Here is a 25,887-nt window from a genome sequence, read left to right as displayed (position 1 = left end):
TACTGATTCTTCATACCCAATTTGAATCATTCGAGTAATTTACTTCAAAAACTTCAAAAATAAAATCATTTATATAAATGTTTGCTGAGAATTCTTTAAAATACATAACGTCAAAAATCTTTAGAAAAAATTTAATTTTGAGTTGCAATATATTATTAATTCTTGTTTGAAAATAAATATATGATAGTTAGGAAAATATGAAATACATAATATAACGTGAAACTTTTCAACGGAGAAGAATTCAGAAAGTTTTCTGAAAATGATTTTCTAGATTTATCATTGATCGAAGAGAAGAATAATTTTAATATTGAATTCCAAAAATTAAATTCTCAGCCATGCGATTATTTTTGATTCAAATGCTGTTCGGTGTTAAATGGAAAAATTAATCATATTACTGAGAATTACACTTTTCCGATATTTTTTGGGTCGCTTCGTTCCCTGACAAAAAGTCAGAAAAGTGTAAAATCTAATTCGGTAAAATTTGGAAATTTAATCAAACAATTAGGGCAATATTGAGGATTTTAGTAAAAAAAAATTAATTAAATTGTTTTCAATTTGGAAGTTTTTGATGAGCAATTGAATTTTTTTTTGAAAATGTTTATTATGAATGTTTGAAAAGAAATTTAATTAGATCAAAAAGTATTGAATGTGCACTTTTAAATGGTTTTTATATATATATTGGATTGAAGTTTTTGATGAGCAATTGAATTTTTTTTGAAAATGTTTATTATGAATGTTTGAAAAGAAATTTAATTAGATCAAAAAGTATTAAATGTGCACTTTTAAATGGTTTTTATATATATTGGATTGAAGTGAAAGAACAATTGAAAATTATATCAATATAGTTAAAATAAATAAATAAAATACGAAATGGAATGTAATAATTCAGAAAAAATTGAATTAATTGATAAGGCTTTGAAATCATTTTAGATAATGCTGAATGTATTGACGTTCGTACAATTTAAATTAATAGAAGGTTCAAATAAATTAGAACAAACAAGCAATAATAAACCAGTTGTAACTGATATATCAATTGTCAATACCGATGAAGGTCAAGCAAGCAGAATCGAGGAGGCAGGCAGTTACAAGCTCAAGATAGAAACAGGATCTGCAGCAGCCATCAAAAAAGTATACTACATTTTCACCGATAATAACCAAGCTGCTCTTGGAGATCAAGATATTGATGGTAATAATGATAAAATTAAGAAATTCACAGAAGACCAAATTACACGCAAGGAAGGATACATCACAGTAGATGTTAGTGGTGTAAGTGGCGCTACAAGACATTTACATGTCGTCATAGCAACTACTCAAACAGTAGATCAAGTGACCACAGATTTAAGATCTGATGAATTCAAAAAGGAAATCAAAATTTATCCAAAAATCAGCGGTGCTTCAATTGTCAATACCGATGAAGGTCAAGCAAGCAGAATCGAGGAGGCAGGCAGTTACAAGCTCAAGATAGAAACAGGATCTGCAGCAGCCATCAAAAAAGTATACTACATTTTCACCGATAATGACCAAGCTGCTCTTGGAGATCAAGATATTGATGGTAATAATGATAAAATTAAGAAATTCACAGAAGACCAAATTACACGCAAGGAAGGATACATCACAGTAGATGTTAGTGGTGTAAGTGGCGCTACAAGACATTTACATGTCGTCATAGCAACTACTCAAACAGTAGATCAAGTGACCACAGATTTAAGATCTGATGAATTCAAAAAGGAAATCAAAATTTATCCAAAAATCAGCGGTGCTTCAATTGTCAATACCGATGAAGGTCAAGCAAGCAGAATCGAGGAGGCAGGCAGTTACAAGCTCAAGATAGAAACAGGATCTGCAGCAGCCATCAAAAAAGTATACTACATTTTCACCGATAATAACCAAGCTGCTCTTGGAGATCAAGATATTGATGGTAATAATGATAAAATTAAGAAATTCACAGAAGACCAAATTACACGCAAGGAAGGATACATCACAGTAGATGTTAGTGGTGTAAGTGGCGCTACAAGACATTTACATGTCGTCATAGCAACTACTCAAACAGTAGATCAAGTGACCACAGATTTAAGATCTGATGAATTCAAAAAGGAAATCAAAATTTATCCAAAAATCAGCGGTGCTTCAATTGTCAATACCGATGAAGGTCAAGCAAGCAGAATCGAGGAGGCAGGCAGTTACAAGCTCAAGATAGAAACAGGATCTGCAGCAGCCATCAAAAAAGTATACTACATTTTCACCGATAATGACCAAGCTGCTCTTGGAGATCAAGATATTGATGGTAATAATGATAAAATTAAGAAATTCACAGAAGACCAAATTACACGCAAGGAAGGATACATCACAGTAGATGTTAGTGGTGTAAGTGGCGCTACAAGACATTTACATGTCGTCATAGCAACTACTCAAACAGTAGATCAAGTGACCACAGATTTAAGATCTGATGAATTCAAAAAGGAAATCAAAATTTATCCAAAAATCAGCGGTGCTTCAATTGTCAATACCGATGAAGGTCAAGCAAGCAGAATCGAGGAGGCAGGCAGTTACAAGCTCAAGATAGAAACAGGATCTGCAGCAGCCATCAAAAAAGTATACTACATTTTCACCGATAATGACCAAGCTGCTCTTGGAGATCAAGATATTGATGGTAATAATGATAAAATTAAGAAATTCACAGAAGACCAAATTACACGCAAGGAAGGATACATCACAGTAGATGTTAGTGGTGTAAGTGGCGCTACAAGACATTTACATGTCGTCATAGCAACTACTCAAACAGTAGATCAAGTGACCACAGATTTAAGATCTGATGAATTCAAAAAGGAAATCAAAATTTATCCAAAAATCAGCGGTGCTTCAATTGTCAATACCGATGAAGGTCAAGCAAGCAGAATCGAGGAGGCAGGCAGTTACAAGCTCAAGATAGAAACAGGATCTGCAGCAGCCATCAAAAAAGTATACTACATTTTCACCGATAATGACCAAGCTGCTCTTGGAGATCAAGATATTGATGGTAATAATGATAAAATTAAGAAATTCACAGAAGACCAAATTACACGCAAGGAAGGATACATCACAGTAGATGTTAGTGGTGTAAGTGGCGCTACAAGACATTTACATGTCGTCATAGCAACTACTCAAACAGTAGATCAAGTGACCACAGATTTAAGATCTGATGAATTCAAAAAGGAAATCAAAATTTATCCAAAAATCAGCGGTGCTTCAATTGTCAATACCGATGAAGGTCAAGCAAGCAGAATCGAGGAGGCAGGCAGTTACAAGCTCAAGATAGAAACAGGATCTGCAGCAGCCATCAAAAAAGTATACTACATTTTCACCGATAATGACCAAGCTGCTCTTGGAGATCAAGATATTGATGGTAATAATGATAAAATTAAGAAATTCACAGAAGACCAAATTACACGCAAGGAAGGATACATCACAGTAGATGTTAGTGGTGTAAGTGGCGCTACAAGACATTTACATGTCGTCATAGCAACTACTCAAACAGTAGATCAAGTGACCACAGATTTAAGATCTGATGAATTCAAAAAGGAAATCAAAATTTATCCAAAAATCAGCGGTGCTTCAATTGTCAATACCGATGAAGGTCAAGCAAGCAGAATCGAGGAGGCAGGCAGTTACAAGCTCAAGATAGAAACAGGATCTGCAGCAGCCATCAAAAAAGTATACTACATTTTCACCGATAATGACCAAGCTGCTCTTGGAGATCAAGATATTGATGGTAATAATGATAAAATTAAGAAATTCACAGAAGACCAAATTACACGCAAGGAAGGATACATCACAGTAGATGTTAGTGGTGTAAGTGGCGCTACAAGACATTTACATGTCGTCATAGCAACTACTCAAACAGTAGATCAAGTGACCACAGATTTAAGATCTGATGAATTCAAAAAGGAAATCAAAATTTATCCAAAAATCAGCGGTGCTTCAATTGTCAATACCGATGAAGGTCAAGCAAGCAGAATCGAGGAGGCAGGCAGTTACAAGCTCAAGATAGAAACAGGATCTGCAGCAGCCATCAAAAAAGTATACTACATTTTCACCGATAATAACCAAGCTGCTCTTGGAGATCAAGATATTGATGGTAATAATGATAAAATTAAGAAATTCACAGAAGACCAAATTACACGCAAGGAAGGATACATCACAGTAGATGTTAGTGGTGTAAGTGGCGCTACAAGACATTTACATGTCGTCATAGCAACTACTCAAACAGTAGATCAAGTGACCACAGATTTAAGATCTGATGAATTCAAAAAGGAAATCAAAATTTATCCAAAAATCAGCGGTGCTTCAATTGTCAATACCGATGAAGGTCAAGCAAGCAGAATCGAGGAGGCAGGCAGTTACAAGCTCAAGATAGAAACAGGATCTGCAGCAGCCATCAAAAAAGTATACTACATTTTCACCGATAATGACCAAGCTGCTCTTGGAGATCAAGATATTGATGGTAATAATGATAAAATTAAGAAATTCACAGAAGACCAAATTACACGCAAGGAAGGATACATCACAGTAGATGTTAGTGGTGTAAGTGGCGCTACAAGACATTTACATGTCGTCATAGCAACTACTCAAACAGTAGATCAAGTGACCACAGATTTAAGATCTGATGAATTCAAAAAGGAAATCAAAATTTATCCAAAAATCAGCGGTGCTTCAATTGTCAATACCGATGAAGGTCAAGCAAGCAGAATCGAGGAGGCAGGCAGTTACAAGCTCAAGATAGAAACAGGATCTGCAGCAGCCATCAAAAAAGTATACTACATTTTCACCGATAATGACCAAGCTGCTCTTGGAGATCAAGATATTGATGGTAATAATGATAAAATTAAGAAATTCACAGAAGACCAAATTACACGCAAGGAAGGATACATCACAGTAGATGTTGGTGTAAGTGGCGCTACAAGACATTTACATGTCGTCATAGCAACTACTCAAACAGTAGATCAAGTGACCACAGATTTAAGATCTGATGAATTCAAAAAGGAAATCAAAATTTATCCAAAAATCAGCGGTGCTTCAATTGTCAATACCGATGAAGGTCAAGCAAGCAGAATCGAGGAGGCAGGCAGTTACAAGCTCAAGATAGAAACAGGATCTGCAGCAGCCATCAAAAAAGTATACTACATTTTCACCGATAATAACCAAGCTGCTCTTGGAGATCAAGATATTGATGGTAATAATGATAAAATTAAGAAATTCACAGAAGACCAAATTACACGCAAGGAAGGATACATCACAGTAGATGTTAGTGGTGTAAGTGGCGCTACAAGACATTTACATGTCGTCATAGCAACTACTCAAACAGTAGATCAAGTGACCACAGATTTAAGATCTGAGGAATTCATTAAAATCATATTTGGCAAACATGACAATCCAACTATTAATTTAATTCAAACTCCTGGAAAAGTTTATTATAAAATTTCTGATACAATTGTCTTGCCAATCACAATCGATTTTCCAAGTTCAAATCAAGGATATTCGATTCTTGCTGCTAGGCAGACTTCCAAACCAGATTCTGTTTCTGGATACAATTTACATGTTCAATTTACTGAAAATAAATATTCAATGCAAATTCCCGATACAATCAAAGCTTCCAACTATGATCCGATATTTGTTGCTTTAATTTTTGATCATTCAATTGTTTCTGAACAAAAAATTGATAATATTATAATTTGTGCCCCTCCAACCATTTCAGATTTTAAAGATATGAATTCTGATAAAAATGTTAAATATTCAGCTGATCAATTAATCAATCTTTCATTTAAAGCTGATGTAGTAGAAGATGATGCCTCAAAGGCTTCTCCGATGTATCAAATTAACTCTCAAACACCAGAACCTGCTTTGTTAACTAAGAATGATGATGGATTTTATCAATTTACAATCAAAGCTCCATCCGAAATCCCTAATAACCAACAAATCACAGTCAAATTATCTATTAAAGATCCTGCTGGACAAAAAGCAGAAAAAGCATTAAAGATTGATGTTAAACAGTCGCCATACATAACAGAATCACCAGATAATTCTGAAGTTAAAGAAGCATATAAAGCAGAAGAGCCAATCATTGTTATTATTCAATTCAAGCATTTTGAGGAAAGGACAGGAAAATTCGAATATAAATTCTATGAAGATCAAAGTTATATTCCACTTCCTGAAAAGAATGTTAAAGAAATTTCTAGCGGTTCGAGTACATCTTCTAAGAAGCTCCTAGCTGATGATGGCAAAACATATCAACTTACCATACCAGCTCCTAAAATCGATGAAATTAGAGATTCAGAAGAAGCTAAGCTTCGGATCAGAACTGCTCAATCCGATGAACAACCACCTTCAAATGTCTTCTCTAAAGAGATTAAACTTGAGAAGACAAAATATGTTTCAGGAGAACAACCAAATCCAACATCATCTCCTTCTAAGGGAGGATTATCTGGCGGCCAAATTGTAGGAATTGTATTTGCCGTTCTTCTTGGCATTGTTATTATTGTACTTATTGTCTATTTCATTTTCTGTAAGAAACCATCAAATGATAGATCTTCTTCTGATATGAAAGAAGATTCTGGTTCTGGTGTATATGTTTAACTTCATTGATCTTTATATTTATATTTTTTGTAAAAGCATTTTTCTTCTATAACTAAAAGCATAATATTATCAATTGATTATTGTATCACCTGACAGAAAATGTTTTAATTAGTTGTGTCTGTTTCTCATATCTTAAAACAAGTTATTAAAATACTTTGTCTTAAGCAAACCTAATAATGCAGTCCACCGTTATAATCTATAGATCAGGCAAATAGAATTATAGACGGTTTTAAAATTAAATTTCTTGAATGCTAATCAGCATTTATGGCGAGTTTATATTATATTTCAACTATAGATATTAGTCACTACCACAAAATATCATATCACAGATTTTTTATGCATATTCAATTTAAAATAATCTTTATTTGATAATACAAATAAAACTACTATAGTTTTCATCTAATCTATTAATAATCTCTCTTAGATCATCGATAAAATTAAATCTAAAATATTTTTCATTGATTCCCAATAAAATCAGTTTAGCCTAAGGGAGTTTGCTTTCGCATTTCTATGTTGATTACTTTCATTTATATTATTCATGAAATTACAAAAATATTCCTTGATATAATTTGCCAATTCTTAATTAAATGTTAAGTACTTCCTACATATCAAGTTTGAGCACAAGCTTGTTAAATTTAGGAACATGACTGATATTTATATATATATTTTGCCAATTTGAAGTTTACAATTTGTAAAGTGTCTCCAAACTGAAGTTTAGAGTTGGAGAAGATTTTTCTCCATACGAGATCCTTAACCTAAATACTGATTCTTCATACCCAATTTGAATCATTCGAGTAATTTACTTCAAAAACTTCAAAAATAAAATCATTTATATAAATGTTTGCTGAGAATTCTTTAAAATACATAACGTCAAAAATCTTTAGAAAAAATTTAATTTTGAGTTGCAATATATTATTAATTCTTGTTTGAAAATAAATATATGATAGTTAGGAAAATATGAAATACATAATATAACGTGAAACTTTTCAACGGAGAAGAATTCAGAAAGTTTTCTGAAAATGATTTTCTAGATTTATCATTGATCGAAGAGAAGAATAATTTTAATATTGAATTCCAAAAATTAAATTCTCAGCCATGCGATTATTTTTGATTCAAATGCTGTTCGGTGTTAAATGGAAAAATTAATCATATTACTGAGAATTACACTTTTCCGATATTTTTTGGGTCGCTTCGTTCCCTGACAAAAAGTCAGAAAAGTGTAAAATCTAATTCGGTAAAATTTGGAAATTTAATCAAACAATTAGGGCAATATTGAGGATTTTAGTAAAAAAAAATTAATTAAATTGTTTTCAATTTGGAAGTTTTTGATGAGCAATTGAATTTTTTTTTGAAAATGTTTATTATGAATGTTTGAAAAGAAATTTAATTAGATCAAAAAGTATTGAATGTGCACTTTTAAATGGTTTTTATATATATATTGGATTGAAGTTTTTGATGAGCAATTGAATTTTTTTTGAAAATGTTTATTATGAATGTTTGAAAAGAAATTTAATTAGATCAAAAAGTATTAAATGTGCACTTTTAAATGGTTTTTATATATATTGGATTGAAGTGAAAGAACAATTGAAAATTATATCAATATAGTTAAAATAAATAAATAAAATACGAAATGGAATGTAATAATTCAGAAAAAATTGAATTAATTGATAAGGCTTTGAAATCATTTTAGATAATGCTGAATGTATTGACGTTCGTACAATTTAAATTAATAGAAGGTTCAAATAAATTAGAACAAACAAGCAATAATAAACCAGTTGTAACTGATATATCAATTGTCAATACCGATGAAGGTCAAGCAAGCAGAATCGAGGAGGCAGGCAGTTACAAGCTCAAGATAGAAACAGGATCTGCAGCAGCCATCAAAAAAGTATACTACATTTTCACCGATAATAACCAAGCTGCTCTTGGAGATCAAGATATTGATGGTAATAATGATAAAATTAAGAAATTCACAGAAGACCAAATTACACGCAAGGAAGGATACATCACAGTAGATGTTAGTGGTGTAAGTGGCGCTACAAGACATTTACATGTCGTCATAGCAACTACTCAAACAGTAGATCAAGTGACCACAGATTTAAGATCTGATGAATTCAAAAAGGAAATCAAAATTTATCCAAAAATCAGCGGTGCTTCAATTGTCAATACCGATGAAGGTCAAGCAAGCAGAATCGAGGAGGCAGGCAGTTACAAGCTCAAGATAGAAACAGGATCTGCAGCAGCCATCAAAAAAGTATACTACATTTTCACCGATAATGACCAAGCTGCTCTTGGAGATCAAGATATTGATGGTAATAATGATAAAATTAAGAAATTCACAGAAGACCAAATTACACGCAAGGAAGGATACATCACAGTAGATGTTAGTGGTGTAAGTGGCGCTACAAGACATTTACATGTCGTCATAGCAACTACTCAAACAGTAGATCAAGTGACCACAGATTTAAGATCTGATGAATTCAAAAAGGAAATCAAAATTTATCCAAAAATCAGCGGTGCTTCAATTGTCAATACCGATGAAGGTCAAGCAAGCAGAATCGAGGAGGCAGGCAGTTACAAGCTCAAGATAGAAACAGGATCTGCAGCAGCCATCAAAAAAGTATACTACATTTTCACCGATAATAACCAAGCTGCTCTTGGAGATCAAGATATTGATGGTAATAATGATAAAATTAAGAAATTCACAGAAGACCAAATTACACGCAAGGAAGGATACATCACAGTAGATGTTAGTGGTGTAAGTGGCGCTACAAGACATTTACATGTCGTCATAGCAACTACTCAAACAGTAGATCAAGTGACCACAGATTTAAGATCTGAGGAATTCAAAAAGGAAATCAAAATTTATCCAAAAATCAGCGGTGCTTCAATTGTCAATACCGATGAAGGTCAAGCAAGCAGAATCGAGGAGGCAGGCAGTTACAAGCTCAAGATAGAAACAGGATCTGCAGCAGCCATCAAAAAAGTATACTACATTTTCACCGATAAACCAAGCTGCTCTTGGAGATCAAGATATTGATGGTAATAATGATAAAATTAAGAAATTCACAGAAGACCAAATTACACGCAAGGAAGGATACATCACAGTAGATGTTAGTGGTGTAAGTGGCGCTACAAGACATTTACATGTCGTCATAGCAACTACTCAAACAGTAGATCAAGTGACCACAGATTTAAGATCTGATGAATTCAAAAAGGAAATCAAAATTTATCCAAAAATCAGCGGTGCTTCAATTGTCAATACCGATGAAGGTCAAGCAAGCAGAATCGAGGAGGCAGGCAGTTACAAGCTCAAGATAGAAACAGGATCTGCAGCAGCCATCAAAAAAGTATACTACATTTTCACCGATAATGACCAAGCTGCTCTTGGAGATCAAGATATTGATGGTAATAATGATAAAATTAAGAAATTCACAGAAGACCAAATTACACGCAAGGAAGGATACATCACAGTAGATGTTAGTGGTGTAAGTGGCGCTACAAGACATTTACATGTCGTCATAGCAACTACTCAAACAGTAGATCAAGTGACCACAGATTTAAGATCTGATGAATTCAAAAAGGAAATCAAAATTTATCCAAAAATCAGCGGTGCTTCAATTGTCAATACCGATGAAGGTCAAGCAAGCAGAATCGAGGAGGCAGGCAGTTACAAGCTCAAGATAGAAACAGGATCTGCAGCAGCCATCAAAAAAGTATACTACATTTTCACCGATAATAACCAAGCTGCTCTTGGAGATCAAGATATTGATGGTAATAATGATAAAATTAAGAAATTCACAGAAGACCAAATTACACGCAAGGAAGGATACATCACAGTAGATGTTAGTGGTGTAAGTGGCGCTACAAGACATTTACATGTCGTCATAGCAACTACTCAAACAGTAGATCAAGTGACCACAGATTTAAGATCTGATGAATTCAAAAAGGAAATCAAAATTTATCCAAAAATCAGCGGTGCTTCAATTGTCAATACCGATGAAGGTCAAGCAAGCAGAATCGAGGAGGCAGGCAGTTACAAGCTCAAGATAGAAACAGGATCTGCAGCAGCCATCAAAAAAGTATACTACATTTTCACCGATAATGACCAAGCTGCTCTTGGAGATCAAGATATTGATGGTAATAATGATAAAATTAAGAAATTCACAGAAGACCAAATTACACGCAAGGAAGGATACATCACAGTAGATGTTAGTGGTGTAAGTGGCGCTACAAGACATTTACATGTCGTCATAGCAACTACTCAAACAGTAGATCAAGTGACCACAGATTTAAGATCTGAGGAATTCAAAAAGGAAATCAAAATTTATCCAAAAATCAGCGGTGCTTCAATTGTCAATACCGATGAAGGTCAAGCAAGCAGAATCGAGGAGGCAGGCAGTTACAAGCTCAAGATAGAAACAGGATCTGCAGCAGCCATCAAAAAAGTATACTACATTTTCACCGATAATGACCAAGCTGCTCTTGGAGATCAAGATATTGATGGTAATAATGATAAAATTAAGAAATTCACAGAAGACCAAATTACACGCAAGGAAGGATACATCACAGTAGATGTTAGTGGTGTAAGTGGCGCTACAAGACATTTACATGTCGTCATAGCAACTACTCAAACAGTAGATCAAGTGACCACAGATTTAAGATCTGATGAATTCAAAAAGGAAATCAAAATTTATCCAAAAATCAGCGGTGCTTCAATTGTCAATACCGATGAAGGTCAAGCAAGCAGAATCGAGGAGGCAGGCAGTTACAAGCTCAAGATAGAACAGGATCTGCAGCAGCCATCAAAAAAGTATACTACATTTTCACCGATAATGACCAAGCTGCTCTTGGAGATCAAGATATTGATGGTAATAATGATAAAATTAAGAAATTCACAGAAGACCAAATTACACGCAAGGAAGGATACATCACAGTAGATGTTAGTGGTGTAAGTGGCGCTACAAGACATTTACATGTCGTCATAGCAACTACTCAAACAGTAGATCAAGTGACCACAGATTTAAGATCTGATGAATTCAAAAAGGAAATCAAAATTTATCCAAAAATCAGCGGTGCTTCAATTGTCAATACCGATGAAGGTCAAGCAAGCAGAATCGAGGAGGCAGGCAGTTACAAGCTCAAGATAGAAACAGGATCTGCAGCAGCCATCAAAAAAGTATACTACATTTTCACCGATAATGACCAAGCTGCTCTTGGAGATCAAGATATTGATGGTAATAATGATAAAATTAAGAAATTCACAGAAGACCAAATTACACGCAAGGAAGGATACATCACAGTAGATGTTAGTGGTGTAAGTGGCGCTACAAGACATTTACATGTCGTCATAGCAACTACTCAAACAGTAGATCAAGTGACCACAGATTTAAGATCTGATGAATTCAAAAAGGAAATCAAAATTTATCCAAAAATCAGCGGTGCTTCAATTGTCAATACCGATGAAGGTCAAGCAAGCAGAATCGAGGAGGCAGGCAGTTACAAGCTCAAGATAGAAACAGGATCTGCAGCAGCCATCAAAAAAGTATACTACATTTTCACCGATAATGACCAAGCTGCTCTTGGAGATCAAGATATTGATGGTAATAATGATAAAATTAAGAAATTCACAGAAGACCAAATTACACGCAAGGAAGGATACATCACAGTAGATGTTAGTGGTGTAAGTGGCGCTACAAGACATTTACATGTCGTCATAGCAACTACTCAAACAGTAGATCAAGTGACCACAGATTTAAGATCTGAGAATTCAAAAAGGAAATCAAAATTTATCCAAAAATCAGCGGTGCTTCAATTGTCAATACCGATGAAGGTCAAGCAAGCAGAATCGAGGAGGCAGGCAGTTACAAGCTCAAGATAGAAACAGGATCTGCAGCAGCCATCAAAAAAGTATACTACATTTTCACCGATAATGACCAAGCTGCTCTTGGAGATCAAGATATTGATGGTAATAATGATAAAATTAAGAAATTCACAGAAGACCAAATTACACGCAAGGAAGGATACATCACAGTAGATGTTAGTGGTGTAAGTGGCGCTACAAGACATTTACATGTCGTCATAGCAACTACTCAAACAGTAGATCAAGTGACCACAGATTTAAGATCTGATGAATTCAAAAAGGAAATCAAAATTTATCCAAAAATCAGCGGTGCTTCAATTGTCAATACCGATGAAGGTCAAGCAAGCAGAATCGAGGAGGCAGGCAGTTACAAGCTCAAGATAGAAACAGGATCTGCAGCAGCCATCAAAAAAGTATACTACATTTTCACCGATAATGACCAAGCTGCTCTTGGAGATCAAGATATTGATGGTAATAATGATAAAATTAAGAAATTCACAGAAGACCAAATTACACGCAAGGAAGGATACATCACAGTAGATGTTAGTGGTGTAAGTGGCGCTACAAGACATTTACATGTCGTCATAGCAACTACTCAAACAGTAGATCAAGTGACCACAGATTTAAGATCTGATGAATTCAAAAAGGAAATCAAAATTTATCCAAAAATCAGCGGTGCTTCAATTGTCAATACCGATGAAGGTCAAGCAAGCAGAATCGAGGAGGCAGGCAGTTACAAGCTCAAGATAGAAACAGGATCTGCAGCAGCCATCAAAAAAGTATACTACATTTTCACCGATAATGACCAAGCTGCTCTTGGAGATCAAGATATTGATGGTAATAATGATAAAATTAAGAAATTCACAGAAGACCAAATTACACGCAAGGAAGGATACATCACAGTAGATGTTAGTGGTGTAAGTGGCGCTACAAGACATTTACATGTCGTCATAGCAACTACTCAAACAGTAGATCAAGTGACCACAGATTTAAGATCTGATGAATTCAAAAAGGAAATCAAAATTTATCCAAAAATCAGCGGTGCTTCAATTGTCAATACCGATGAAGGTCAAGCAAGCAGAATCGAGGAGGCAGGCAGTTACAAGCTCAAGATAGAAACAGGATCTGCAGCAGCCATCAAAAAAGTATACTACATTTTCACCGATAATGACCAAGCTGCTCTTGGAGATCAAGATATTGATGGTAATAATGATAAAATTAAGAAATTCACAGAAGACCAAATTACACGCAAGGAAGGATACATCACAGTAGATGTTAGTGGTGTAAGTGGCGCTACAAGACATTTACATGTCGTCATAGCAACTACTCAAACAGTAGATCAAGTGACCACAGATTTAAGATCTGAGAATTCAAAAAGGAAATCAAAATTTATCCAAAAATCAGCGGTGCTTCAATTGTCAATACCGATGAAGGTCAAGCAAGCAGAATCGAGGAGGCAGGCAGTTACAAGCTCAAGATAGAAACAGGATCTGCAGCAGCCATCAAAAAAGTATACTACATTTTCACCGATAATACCAAGCTGCTCTTGGAGATCAAGATATTGATGGTAATAATGATAAAATTAAGAAATTCACAGAAGACCAAATTACACGCAAGGAAGGATACATCACAGTAGATGTTAGTGGTGTAAGTGGCGCTACAAGACATTTACATGTCGTCATAGCAACTACTCAAACAGTAGATCAAGTGACCACAGATTTAAGATCTGATGAATTCAAAAAGGAAATCAAAATTTATCCAAAAATCAGCGGTGCTTCAATTGTCAATACCGATGAAGGTCAAGCAAGCAGAATCGAGGAGGCAGGCAGTTACAAGCTCAAGATAGAAACAGGATCTGCAGCAGCCATCAAAAAAGTATACTACATTTTCACCGATAATGACCAAGCTGCTCTTGGAGATCAAGATATTGATGGTAATAATGATAAAATTAAGAAATTCACAGAAGACCAAATTACACGCAAGGAAGGATACATCACAGTAGATGTTAGTGGTGTAAGTGGCGCTACAAGACATTTACATGTCGTCATAGCAACTACTCAAACAGTAGATCAAGTGACCACAGATTTAAGATCTGATGAATTCAAAAAGGAAATCAAAATTTATCCAAAAATCAGCGGTGCTTCAATTGTCAATACCGATGAAGGTCAAGCAAGCAGAATCGAGGAGGCAGGCAGTTACAAGCTCAAGATAGAAACAGGATCTGCAGCAGCCATCAAAAAAGTATACTACATTTTCACCGATAATGACCAAGCTGCTCTTGGAGATCAAGATATTGATGGTAATAATGATAAAATTAAGAAATTCACAGAAGACCAAATTACACGCAAGGAAGGATACATCACAGTAGATGTTAGTGGTGTAAGTGGCGCTACAAGACATTTACATGTCGTCATAGCAACTACTCAAACAGTAGATCAAGTGACCACAGATTTAAGATCTGATGAATTCAAAAAGGAAATCAAAATTTATCCAAAAATCAGCGGTGCTTCAATTGTCAATACCGATGAAGGTCAAGCAAGCAGAATCGAGGAGGCAGGCAGTTACAAGCTCAAGATAGAAACAGGATCTGCAGCAGCCATCAAAAAAGTATACTACATTTTCACCGATAATGACCAAGCTGCTCTTGGAGATCAAGATATTGATGGTAATAATGATAAAATTAAGAAATTCACAGAAGACCAAATTACACGCAAGGAAGGATACATCACAGTAGATGTTAGTGGTGTAAGTGGCGCTACAAGACATTTACATGTCGTCATAGCAACTACTCAAACAGTAGATCAAGTGACCACAGATTTAAGATCTGATGAATTCAAAAAGGAAATCAAAATTTATCCAAAAATCAGCGGTGCTTCAATTGTCAATACCGATGAAGGTCAAGCAAGCAGAATCGAGGAGGCAGGCAGTTACAAGCTCAAGATAGAAACAGGATCTGCAGCAGCCATCAAAAAAGTATACTACATTTTCACCGATAATGACCAAGCTGCTCTTGGAGATCAAGATATTGATGGTAATAATGATAAAATTAAGAAATTCACAGAAGACCAAATTACACGCAAGGAAGGATACATCACAGTAGATGTTAGTGGTGTAAGTGGCGCTACAAGACATTTACATGTCGTCATAGCAACTACTCAAACAGTAGATCAAGTGACCACAGATTTAAGATCTGAGAATTCAAAAAGGAAATCAAAATTTATCCAAAAATCAGCGGTGCTTCAATTGTCAATACCGATGAAGGTCAAGCAAGCAGAATCGAGGAGGCAGGCAGTTACAAGCTCAAGATAGAAACAGGATCTGCAGCAGCCATCAAAAAAGTATACTACATTTTCACCGATAATGACCAAGCTGCTCTTGGAGATCAAGATATTGATGGTAATAATGATAAAATTAAGAAATTCACAGAAGACCAAATTACACGCAAGGAAGGATACATCACAGTAGATGTTAGTGGTGTAAGTGGCGCTACAAGACATTTACATGTCGTCATAGCAACTACTCAAACAGTAGATCAAGTGACCACAGATTTAAGATCTGATGAATTCAAAAAGGAAATCAAAATTTATCCAAAAATCAGCGGTGCTTCAATTGTCAATACCGATGAAGGTCAAGCAAGCAGAATCGAGGAGGCAGGCAGTTACAAGCTCAAGATAGAAACAGGATCTGCAGCAGCCATCAAAAAAGTATACTACATTTTCACCGATAATGACCAAGCTGCTCTTGGAGATCAAGATATTGATGGTAATAATGATAAAATTAAGAAATTCACAGAAGACCAAATTACACGCAAGGAAGGATACATCACAGTAGATGTTAGTGGTGTAAGTGGCGCTACAAGACATTTACATGTCGTCATAGCAACTACTCAAACAGTAGATCAAGTGACCACAGATTTAAGATCTGATGAATTCAAAAAGGAAATCAAAATTTATCCAAAAATCAGCGGTGCTTCAATTGTCAATACCGATGAAGGTCAAGCAAGCAGAATCGAGGAGGCAGGCAGTTACAAGCTCAAGATAGAAACAGGATCTGCAGCAGCCATCAAAAAGTATACTACATTTTCACCGATAATGACCAAGCTGCTCTTGGAGATCAAGATATTGATGGTAATAATGATAAAATTAAGAAATTCACAGAAGACCAAATTACACGCAAGGAAGGATACATCACAGTAGATGTTAGTGGTGTAAGTGGCGCTACAAGACATTTACATGTCGTCATAGCAACTACTCAAACAGTAGATCAAGTGACCACAGATTTAAGATCTGATGAATTCAAAAAGGAAATCAAAATTTATCCAAAAATCAGCGGTGCTTCAATTGTCAATACCGATGAAGGTCAAGCAAGCAGAATCGAGGAGGCAGGCAGTTACAAGCTCAAGATAGAAACAGGATCTGCAGCAGCCATCAAAAAAGTATACTACATTTTCACCGATAATGACCAAGCTGCTCTTGGAGATCAAGATATTGATGGTAATAATGATAAAATTAAGAAATTCACAGAAGACCAAATTACACGCAAGGAAGGATACATCACAGTAGATGTTAGTGGTGTAAGTGGCGCTACAAGACATTTACATGTCGTCATAGCAACTACTCAAACAGTAGATCAAGTGACCACAGATTTAAGATCTGATGAATTCAAAAAGGAAATCAAAATTTATCCAAAAATCAGCGGTGCTTCAATTGTCAATACCGATGAAGGTCAAGCAAGCAGAATCGAGGAGGCAGGCAGTTACAAGCTCAAGATAGAAACAGGATCTGCAGCAGCCATCAAAAAAGTATACTACATTTTCACCGATAATGACCAAGCTGCTCTTGGAGATCAAGATATTGATGGTAATAATGATAAAATTAAGAAATTCACAGAAGACCAAATTACACGCAAGGAAGGATACATCACAGTAGATGTTAGTGGTGTAAGTGGCGCTACAAGACATTTACATGTCGTCATAGCAACTACTCAAACAGTAGATCAAGTGACCACAGATTTAAGATCTGAGGAATTCATTAAAATCATATTTGGCAAACATGACAATCCAACTATTAATTTAATTCAAACTCCTGGAAAAGTTTATTATAAAATTTCTGATACAATTGTCTTGCCAATCACAATCGATTTTCCAAGTTCAAATCAAGGATATTCGATTCTTGCTGCTAGGCAGACTTCCAAACCAGATTCTGTTTCTGGATACAATTTACATGTTCAATTTACTGAAAATAAATATTCAATGCAAATTCCCGATACAATCAAAGCTTCCAACTATGATCCGATATTTGTTGCTTTAATTTTTGATCATTCAATTGTTTCTGAACAAAAAATTGATAATATTATAATTTGTGCCCCTCCAACCATTTCAGATTTTAAAGATATGAATTCTGATAAAAATGTTAAATATTCAGCTGATCAATTAATCAATCTTTCATTTAAAGCTGATGTAGTAGAAGATGATGCCTCAAAGGCTTCTCCGATGTATCAAATTAACTCTCAAACACCAGAACCTGCTTTGTTAACTAAGAATGATGATGGATTTTATCAATTTACAATCAAAGCTCCATCCGAAATCCCTAATAACCAACAAATCACAGTCAAATTATCTATTAAAGATCCTGCTGGACAAAAAGCAGAAAAAGCATTAAAGATTGATGTTAAACAGTCGCCATACATAACAGAATCACCAGATAATTCTGAAGTTAAAGAAGCATATAAAGCAGAAGAGCCAATCATTGTTATTATTCAATTCAAGCATTTTGAGGAAAGGACAGGAAAATTCGAATATAAATTCTATGAAGATCAAAGTTATATTCCACTTCCTGAAAAGAATGTTAAAGAAATTTCTAGCGGTTCGAGTACATCTTCTAAGAAGCTCCTAGCTGATGATGGCAAAACATATCAACTTACCATACCAGCTCCTAAAATCGATGAAATTAGAGATTCAGAAGAAGCTAAGCTTCGGATCAGAACTGCTCAATCCGATGAACAACCACCTTCAAATGTCTTCTCTAAAGAGATTAAACTTGAGAAGACAAAATATGTTTCAGGAGAACAACCAAATCCAACATCATCTCCTTCTAAGGGAGGATTATCTGGCGGCCAAATTGTAGGAATTGTATTTGCCGTTCTTCTTGGCATTGTTATTATTGTACTTATTGTCTATTTCATTTTCTGTAAGAAACCATCAAATGATAGATCTTCTTCTGATATGAAAGAAGATTCTGGTTCTGGTGTATATGTTTAACTTCATTGATCTTTATATTTATATTTTTTGTAAAAGCATTTTTCTTCTATAACTAAAAGCATAATATTATCAATTGATTATTGTATCACCTGACAGAAAATGTTTTAATTAGTTGTGTCTGTTTCTCATATCTTAAAACAAGTTATTAAAATACTTTGTCTTAAGCAAACCTAATAATGCAGTCCACCGTTATAATCTATAGATCAGGCAAATAGAATTATAGACGGTTTTAAAATTAAATTTCTTGAATGCTAATCAGCATTTATGGCGAGTTTATATTATATTTCAACTATAGATATTAGTCACTACCACAAATATCATATCACAGATTTTTTATGCATATTCAATTTAAAATAATCTTTATTTGATAATACAAATAAAACTACTATAGTTTTCATCTAATCTATTAATATCTCTCTTAGATCATCGATAAAATTAAATCTAAAATATTTTTCATTGATTCCCAATAAAATCAGTTTAGCCTAAGGGAGTTTGCTTTCGCATTTCTATGTTGATTACTTTCATTTATATTATTCATGAAATTACAAAAATATTCCTTGATATAATTTGCCAATTCTTAATTAAATGTTAAGTACTTCCTACATATCAAGTTTGAGCACAAGCTTGTTAAATTTAGGAACATGACTGATATTATAATTATATTTTGCCAATTTGAAGTTTACAATTTGTAAAGTGTCTCCAAACTGAAGTTTAGAGTTGGAGAAGATTTTTCTCCATACGAGATCCTTAACCTAAATACTGATTCTTCATACCCAATTTGAATCATTCGAGTAATTTACTTCAAAAACTTCAAAAATAAAATCATTTATATAAATGTTTGCTGAGAATTCTTTAAAATACATAACGTCAAAAATCTTTAGAAAAAATTTAATTTTGAGTTGCAATATATTATTAATTCTTGTTGAAAATAAATATATGATAGTTAGGAAAATATGAATACATAATATAACGTGAAACTTTTCAACGGAGAAGAATTCAGAAAGTTTTCTGAAAATGATTTTCTAGATTATCATTGATCGAAGAGAAGAATAATTTTAATATTGAATTCCAAAAATTAATTCTCAGCCATGCGATTATTTTTGATTCAAATGCTGTTCGGTGTTAAATGGAAAAATTAATCATATTACTGAGAATTACACTTTTCCGATATTTTTTGGGTCGCTTCGTTCCCTGACAAAAAGTCAGAAAAGTGTAAAATCTAATTCGGTAAAATTTGGAAATTTAATCAAACAATTAGGGCAATATTGAGGATTTAGTAAAAAAAAATTAATTAAATTGTTTCAATTTGGAAGTTTTTGATGAGCAATTGAATTTTTTTTTGAAAATGTTTATTATGAATGTTTGAAAAGAAATTTAATTAGATCAAAAAGTATTGAATGTGCACTTTTAAATGGTTTATATATATATTGGATTGAAGTTTTTGATGAGCAATTGAATTTTTTTTGAAAATGTTTATTATGAATGTTTGAAAAGAAATTTAATTAGATCAAAAAGTATTAAATGTGCACTTTTAAATGGTTTTTTATATATTGGATTGAAGTGAAAGAACAATTGAAAATTATATCAATATAGTTAAAATAAATAAATAAAATACGAAATGGAATGTAATAATTCAGAAAAAATTGAATTAATTGATAAGGCTTTGAAATCATTTAGATAATGCTGAATGTATTGACGTTCGTACAATTTAAATTAATGGAAAGGTTCAAATAAATTAGAACAAACAAGCAATAATAAACCAGTTGTAACTGATATATCAATTGTCAATACCGATGAAGGTCAAGCAAGCAGAATCGAGAGGCAGGCAGTTACAAGCTCAAGATAGAAACAGGATCTGCAGCAACCATCAAAAATATACTACATTTTCACCGATAATGACCAAGCTGCTCTTGAGAAAGATATTGATGGTAATAATGATAAAATTAAGAAATTCACAGAAGACCAAATTACACGCAAGGAGGATACATCACAGTAGATGTTAGTGGTGTAAGTGGCGCTACAAGACATTTACATGTCGTCATAGCAACTACTCAAACAGTAATCAAGTGACCACAGATTTAAGATCTGATGAATTCAAAAAGGAAAATCAAAATTTATCCAAAAATCAGCGTGCTTCAATTGTCAATACCGATGAAGGTCAAGCAAGCAGAAATCGAGGAGGCAGGCAGTTACAAGCTCAAGATAGAAACAGATCTGCAGCAGCATCAAAAAGTATACTACATTTTCACCGATAATGACCAAGCTGCTCTTGGAGATCAAGATATTGATGGTAATAATGATAAAATTAAGAAATTCACAGAAGACCAAATTACACGCAAGGAAGGATACATCACAGTAGATGTTAGTGGTGTAAGTGGCGCTACAAGACATTTACATGTCGTCATAGCAACTACTCAAACAGTAGATCAAGTGACCACAGATTTAAGATCTGAGGAATTCAAAAAGGAAATCAAAATTAAAAAAAAAAGGTAGTGGGGCTTCCAGGCGCGTTGCGCCCTCTAGCCCCGAAGATGTTTAGTATAAAACCGCTTTTTAACTTCACTTAAAATGCCACGTAAGCTACGTAAGAATATACGTAAGAGGAAGAGAGCATTGAAACATCCAATAGTAAAACTGACACCACAACAACAGTTGCAACAACAAATGATGAATGACCCCACTATGTTGCAACAAATGTCAAGCAACCCTATGCTTTTAAACCGAGTTATTGGTGCACAGAGTGGAGGTTTAAGAGCGGCACTTTTAGCGAAAATGGCAGGCTATGTGGAGCTGCAGACGGAACAGCCTATAACCCTCAAAGTCAAATGAATTGAGTTCACTCAAAAATCAAATAACAGATGTCAAAAAGTCAAACATAGACATACAGAAACAAATAAGTGAAAACGAAAAGAAACTAGAATATGACAGACACACAAAGAAACTCAATGAGTTAAACGTAGAGAAAAAGAAGAAAGAAGAACAACTGAAAGAACTAAGTACAGAGGAATATGCGAAAAAGTGTCAGAAAAAGCAGCAGAAGTAGCAAAAATGGAACAAGATGTTTTAAATTTGAAAAACCATACTACTCAATATAAAGTACTGAAAGATGAAGAAATAAAACAAAAGCCCTGAAGACATATATGGATAGCGATGAGTATAAAAAAGAAGTTGAAGCAAATGTAAAGGCAGAAAAACTTTTACAGTTGCAAAACCAAACCGTACAGTATGAAAACTTAGCACAAGAAAGTAAAAATAACGACGCAGCCATGCAAAAGGCAATGAAAAGCGCAGAATATATAAAAGCTAACAATGACTGGTTAGATGCCCAAGCCAACGCTAAAGCAGCCCAACTTATAGGGTCAATAAGGACAAAAATACAAGCGGATGAAGACAGTTCAAATGAAGCTTTAATGAATGCTGACTTTAAGAACGCCTTCGAAGCTCTTCATAGTAAGGTGAAACTAGTGAACGACTTCTCATCTGGAAAGAAACTGAAGTCTGAAGGTTTCGACAAAGAGTTAAGAGAAGTAGCACAAAATATGACGAAAATAACAGATGCAGCAACGAGACAGGCAGTTCAAAGTGCCTATGACGCCGTTAGAGCAACTGTTGTGGAAAGTCAAGAAAAAGAGTTACAACAGACCAAAACAGACCTAGTAAATGCTTTCTTAAAAACGAAAAGTCAGGTAGGACATTATGCTGCAGATGGAACATATGTGCCAGCTGGTGAACTTTATTACCAGCTGGTGGAACTTATATACTAGCTAGTGGAACTTATATACCACCAAACCCTCCAAGAGAAGCACCTGCACCAGGACTACCTAAAACATTTACATCGTCACATGGACACAGACACAGGCATGCACCAAAACCAACACAACAACCAACAGTTCAAAATCCAACACAACAACCAACAGTTCAAAATCCAACACAACAACCAACAGTTCAAAATCCAACACAACAACCAACAGTTCAAAATCCAGCACAACAACCACCTCCACAACCAGCACAGCAACCAACAGTTCAAAACCCTGCACAACAACAACAACAAACAGAGCAAGGACATAAAAGAAGTAGAGAACAAGGAAACCAAGAATTCTTAAAAATGCTTAAGGAAAATTATGGTTACCCAGATACTCTTGACTTTAGTGACAGATATAAAGAAGCTATTGGAAAGTTCAAGGAAGGAAATACTGACCCGAACCTATTTAGCTTTATGGTTCAGCACCAAATGGGATATAATTTCAAACCTGGAAAATACAAGCTCGCTAAGGGATATGATTTAATAGCATATCATCCAAATGACATGGATGAATTTACTCCGAGATATTTGGTGTCAGAGATAAATGATAATTCAACTATCTTCATGAAACGCGTAAAAAATAGAGACGGAACGAAAGAAGAAAGGGTTATGAATGCGAATGACTTAAATAGGGAACTTGTTAAAAACGGTCTCGGAATATATGAAATGCCAGCAGATGAGGTACAAGAAACTCCACAGGAAGAAGTTCAGATACAACCAGACATGGAAGAAATAGTTCAGCAACAACAGCTAGAAGAGCCTGAAGGAAACGAACAAGTCCCTCCTTTGGAAACTAACTTCACAGAACTAGATGAAGATTTGGAACAGCCGAAAAATCTTGACCCTCAACAAGAGTATGAGGTGAATATGGAATCTTTCCAAGAGTCTAAAAAAAATTCGGCTGACATAGTAGAAGAATATCGAAAAACGTTTGCCGACATACAAAAGACTCCAACACCAGATGAAAATATTCAGCATAGAATGGAAGTACTGAAAGAAAATGTAAGCAAATACAACAATCCTTTTTACTTACGACCATATAACGTTCAATCTTTGGCCGAACTCGGTGAAAATAAAAGGTTAAATTTCAACAAAACATATAAAAATGAAACATTGTTTAAAGTTCATTCAGAACCTAACCAATATGGAAACAAACCTACTTTTGTTTCTGCAGACTATGGAACTACAATGAGATGGGGTCATAAAGCTAATCCGGATAGGTGGTTCATAAACTTACAACCACAATTCCAAGAAGTTGTAGACGCAATGGAAGTGAATGGTGAACCAGATATAGCTGGTATTTTCAGCGCGGCTTTAATGCCATTGAAAGATATGAAAGATGCAGATATTTGGACCAGTATGAAATGAACATGGCTGATGAAATATAACACCTGACGTTCTAGAACATTTATCTCAAAGAACTACACAGAACCATAGAGATGTATATTTGGTGAAGAGTTTAGAAAGAAGTTAGGGAGAGAGAAGGAAGAGAACCTATTGTACATGACCTTGCAAACGAAAGTTTGCAAAATGTCATAAAAACTTACTTTGCAGACAATAAACTGAGAAGGGATGAATATTTAAGAAAACTCAAATGGACAGTACCAAATGAAATGTTAGTATTGAAAAACATGTTCCTTGACAAAATAAAACCAACTACAGAAATAAATGACGCAAGACTGAAAGATTGGGTAAAAGCTTTCCCATTCACAAAAAGATATTATTGGTAACATGGAAAGAAAACCAGAATGGCTACAAAAACATATATTTGGAAACGAGCTTATTCCATATGGACAAGCTCTGTTTGAAGAGCTTGAACCGGAAACTCAGGAAAGAGTCATGCAAACAATACGCGAAGACTCAAATACAAACTATGACAAACTCTTTCTAGGATATAGGTTACCTGAGATGGGCGACCAGAGCCCAAAGGCAAAAAGGACATGGAAAATTTGCAACATACTAGGTGAACATGAGGCAAAGATGCAACAACTTGAAGCAGAGGGCAAGTTACCAAAAGCGACACCAAAGAAGAAGAGAAGAGTAGAACAAAGTGAAAGTAGTGAAGAACTAACTTCATCTAGTGAAAGTAGTGGCAATGAAGGAAAAAGAAGAGTTAAAAACTCAGTCAGGAAGAAAGTAAAGCTTGGTCGGAGTGGGTTCTATTATGACACATAAATCCAACTATTCTATATTTTACCCATATGAAATGTACGCCGCTCAGAATATAACGCCAACAGTTTTGGATGCCATGAACGGAAATGTTTCCGAATGGTATAACGAATGCGACAATGCCATTAGAAGGTCAGAAATAGTTCCTGGAACTTACGAATATACAACTGCTGTTTCTTATGGAAATGTAGGTGAGTTTGGAGAAGGTTCTTCAACAACAGTAGATATTGCTTGCGACAGGTTTCATATTATTTCTATTGACAACTCATTCTTATACGTGGAACAAGACATTGAAATAAAACCTTCTGCCAAGTTGTCTGACAAGAAAGGTTGCAATGGAATTTTCTATGTCGGATACCAATATGCTCCAGAAGTTTTCATGGGATATAAGATATATTCTAACTCTGACTTAGTTCAAACAGTAACATGGGCAAACTATGAATGGTTCGCTTTGAGAAACTCAGTACAACCACAAGCTAGAGAACAAACAGACCAGTATGCAACTATTGAGAAAATAAGAAGACTTGACCCTAACGTTCCAGGAGTTTATGTTAACCTTTCTGGACAAACTGCAGCCAGCAGTAACCAAAGTAAAACTGAAACTTAGAGTTCCTTTGTCATCTTTCCTCATCTTCAGGTTTTTAAGATACTTGCCAAACTGGGCAGGAAAAATTTCTATCGAACTTACTCCAAGCAAAAATAACTTAGTCATTGCACCAACACAAGACCCATTCACTATTACTGTAGCTGGAACTGGTGGAGCCAAGTTCTGTGACTTTTGCAAAAGACAAAGTTGACTTAGACTTTGGTTTCTCAAACCTCAACACTGAAGTAAACTATTATTTCAATGCTGCTGGAGATGCTTGGGACCCAGTTAAGTTCACATGCGAAAAATTTGAATGCAAGAGAATAGAAAGCAGACTTGCAGTCTATATGTTGGACCCAGATATTTCAAATGCTTTAGCTGCCAAATATATTGCAGTTCCACTTATGTTCCCTATACACCAAATATCTGTCAAAGACTTTGCAGGTGAAGTTGGAAACCAAAGTGCTGACCCAGGTGCAAGAACAGATATTGCCTTAACAACTGCAATGAAACATGCAGATACTATGTTTGTACTGTTCAGACGAACTATAAATGACTATTCTTGTTTCTACAACCCGGTATTAAATATCATATAAACA

At 34.7% G+C, this 25,887-nt stretch overlaps 2 protein-coding genes and 1 pseudogene across 3 annotated transcripts, besides 1 other annotated feature; all 3 read left to right on the top strand.

Annotated features, from left to right (window-relative positions):
* Nucleotides 1–933: 933 nt before the first annotated feature.
* On the top strand, nt 934–6,609 carry TVAGG3_0567130 (ephrin receptor A1 protein tyrosine kinase transmembrane domain-containing protein; the record flags this gene model as incomplete). The annotated part of the gene is made up of 1 exon (XM_051238646.1): nt 934–6,609. The coding sequence occupies one exon, from the start codon at nt 934–936 to the stop codon at nt 6,607–6,609; it is 5,676 nt and encodes a 1,891-aa protein (XP_051096470.1).
* Nucleotides 6,610–8,302: 1,693 nt separating this feature from the next.
* On the top strand, nt 8,303–9,164 carry TVAGG3_0567120 (uncharacterized protein; the record flags this gene model as incomplete). Its single annotated transcript, XM_001293393.1, has 1 exon — nt 8,303–9,164. A coding segment is annotated over one exon (862 nt), but the record flags the coding sequence as incomplete, so codon positions are not given.
* An 8,054-nt stretch (nt 9,165–17,218) lies between these two features.
* Nucleotides 17,219–18,366, top strand: TVAGG3_0567110 (annotated as a pseudogene). The gene has a single exon: nt 17,219–18,365. A coding segment is annotated over exon 1 (1,147 nt).
* A 5,298-nt stretch (nt 18,367–23,664) lies between these two features.
* Nucleotides 23,665–25,887: part of a mobile genetic element that runs on past the window's edge.

Source organism: Trichomonas vaginalis, chromosome II (genome assembly GCF_026262505.1).
Source record: "Trichomonas vaginalis G3 chromosome II, whole genome shotgun sequence".
Classification (NCBI taxonomy): Eukaryota; Parabasalia; order Trichomonadida; family Trichomonadidae; genus Trichomonas; species Trichomonas vaginalis.
This window is presented reverse-complemented; position numbering and strand designations above follow the sequence as displayed.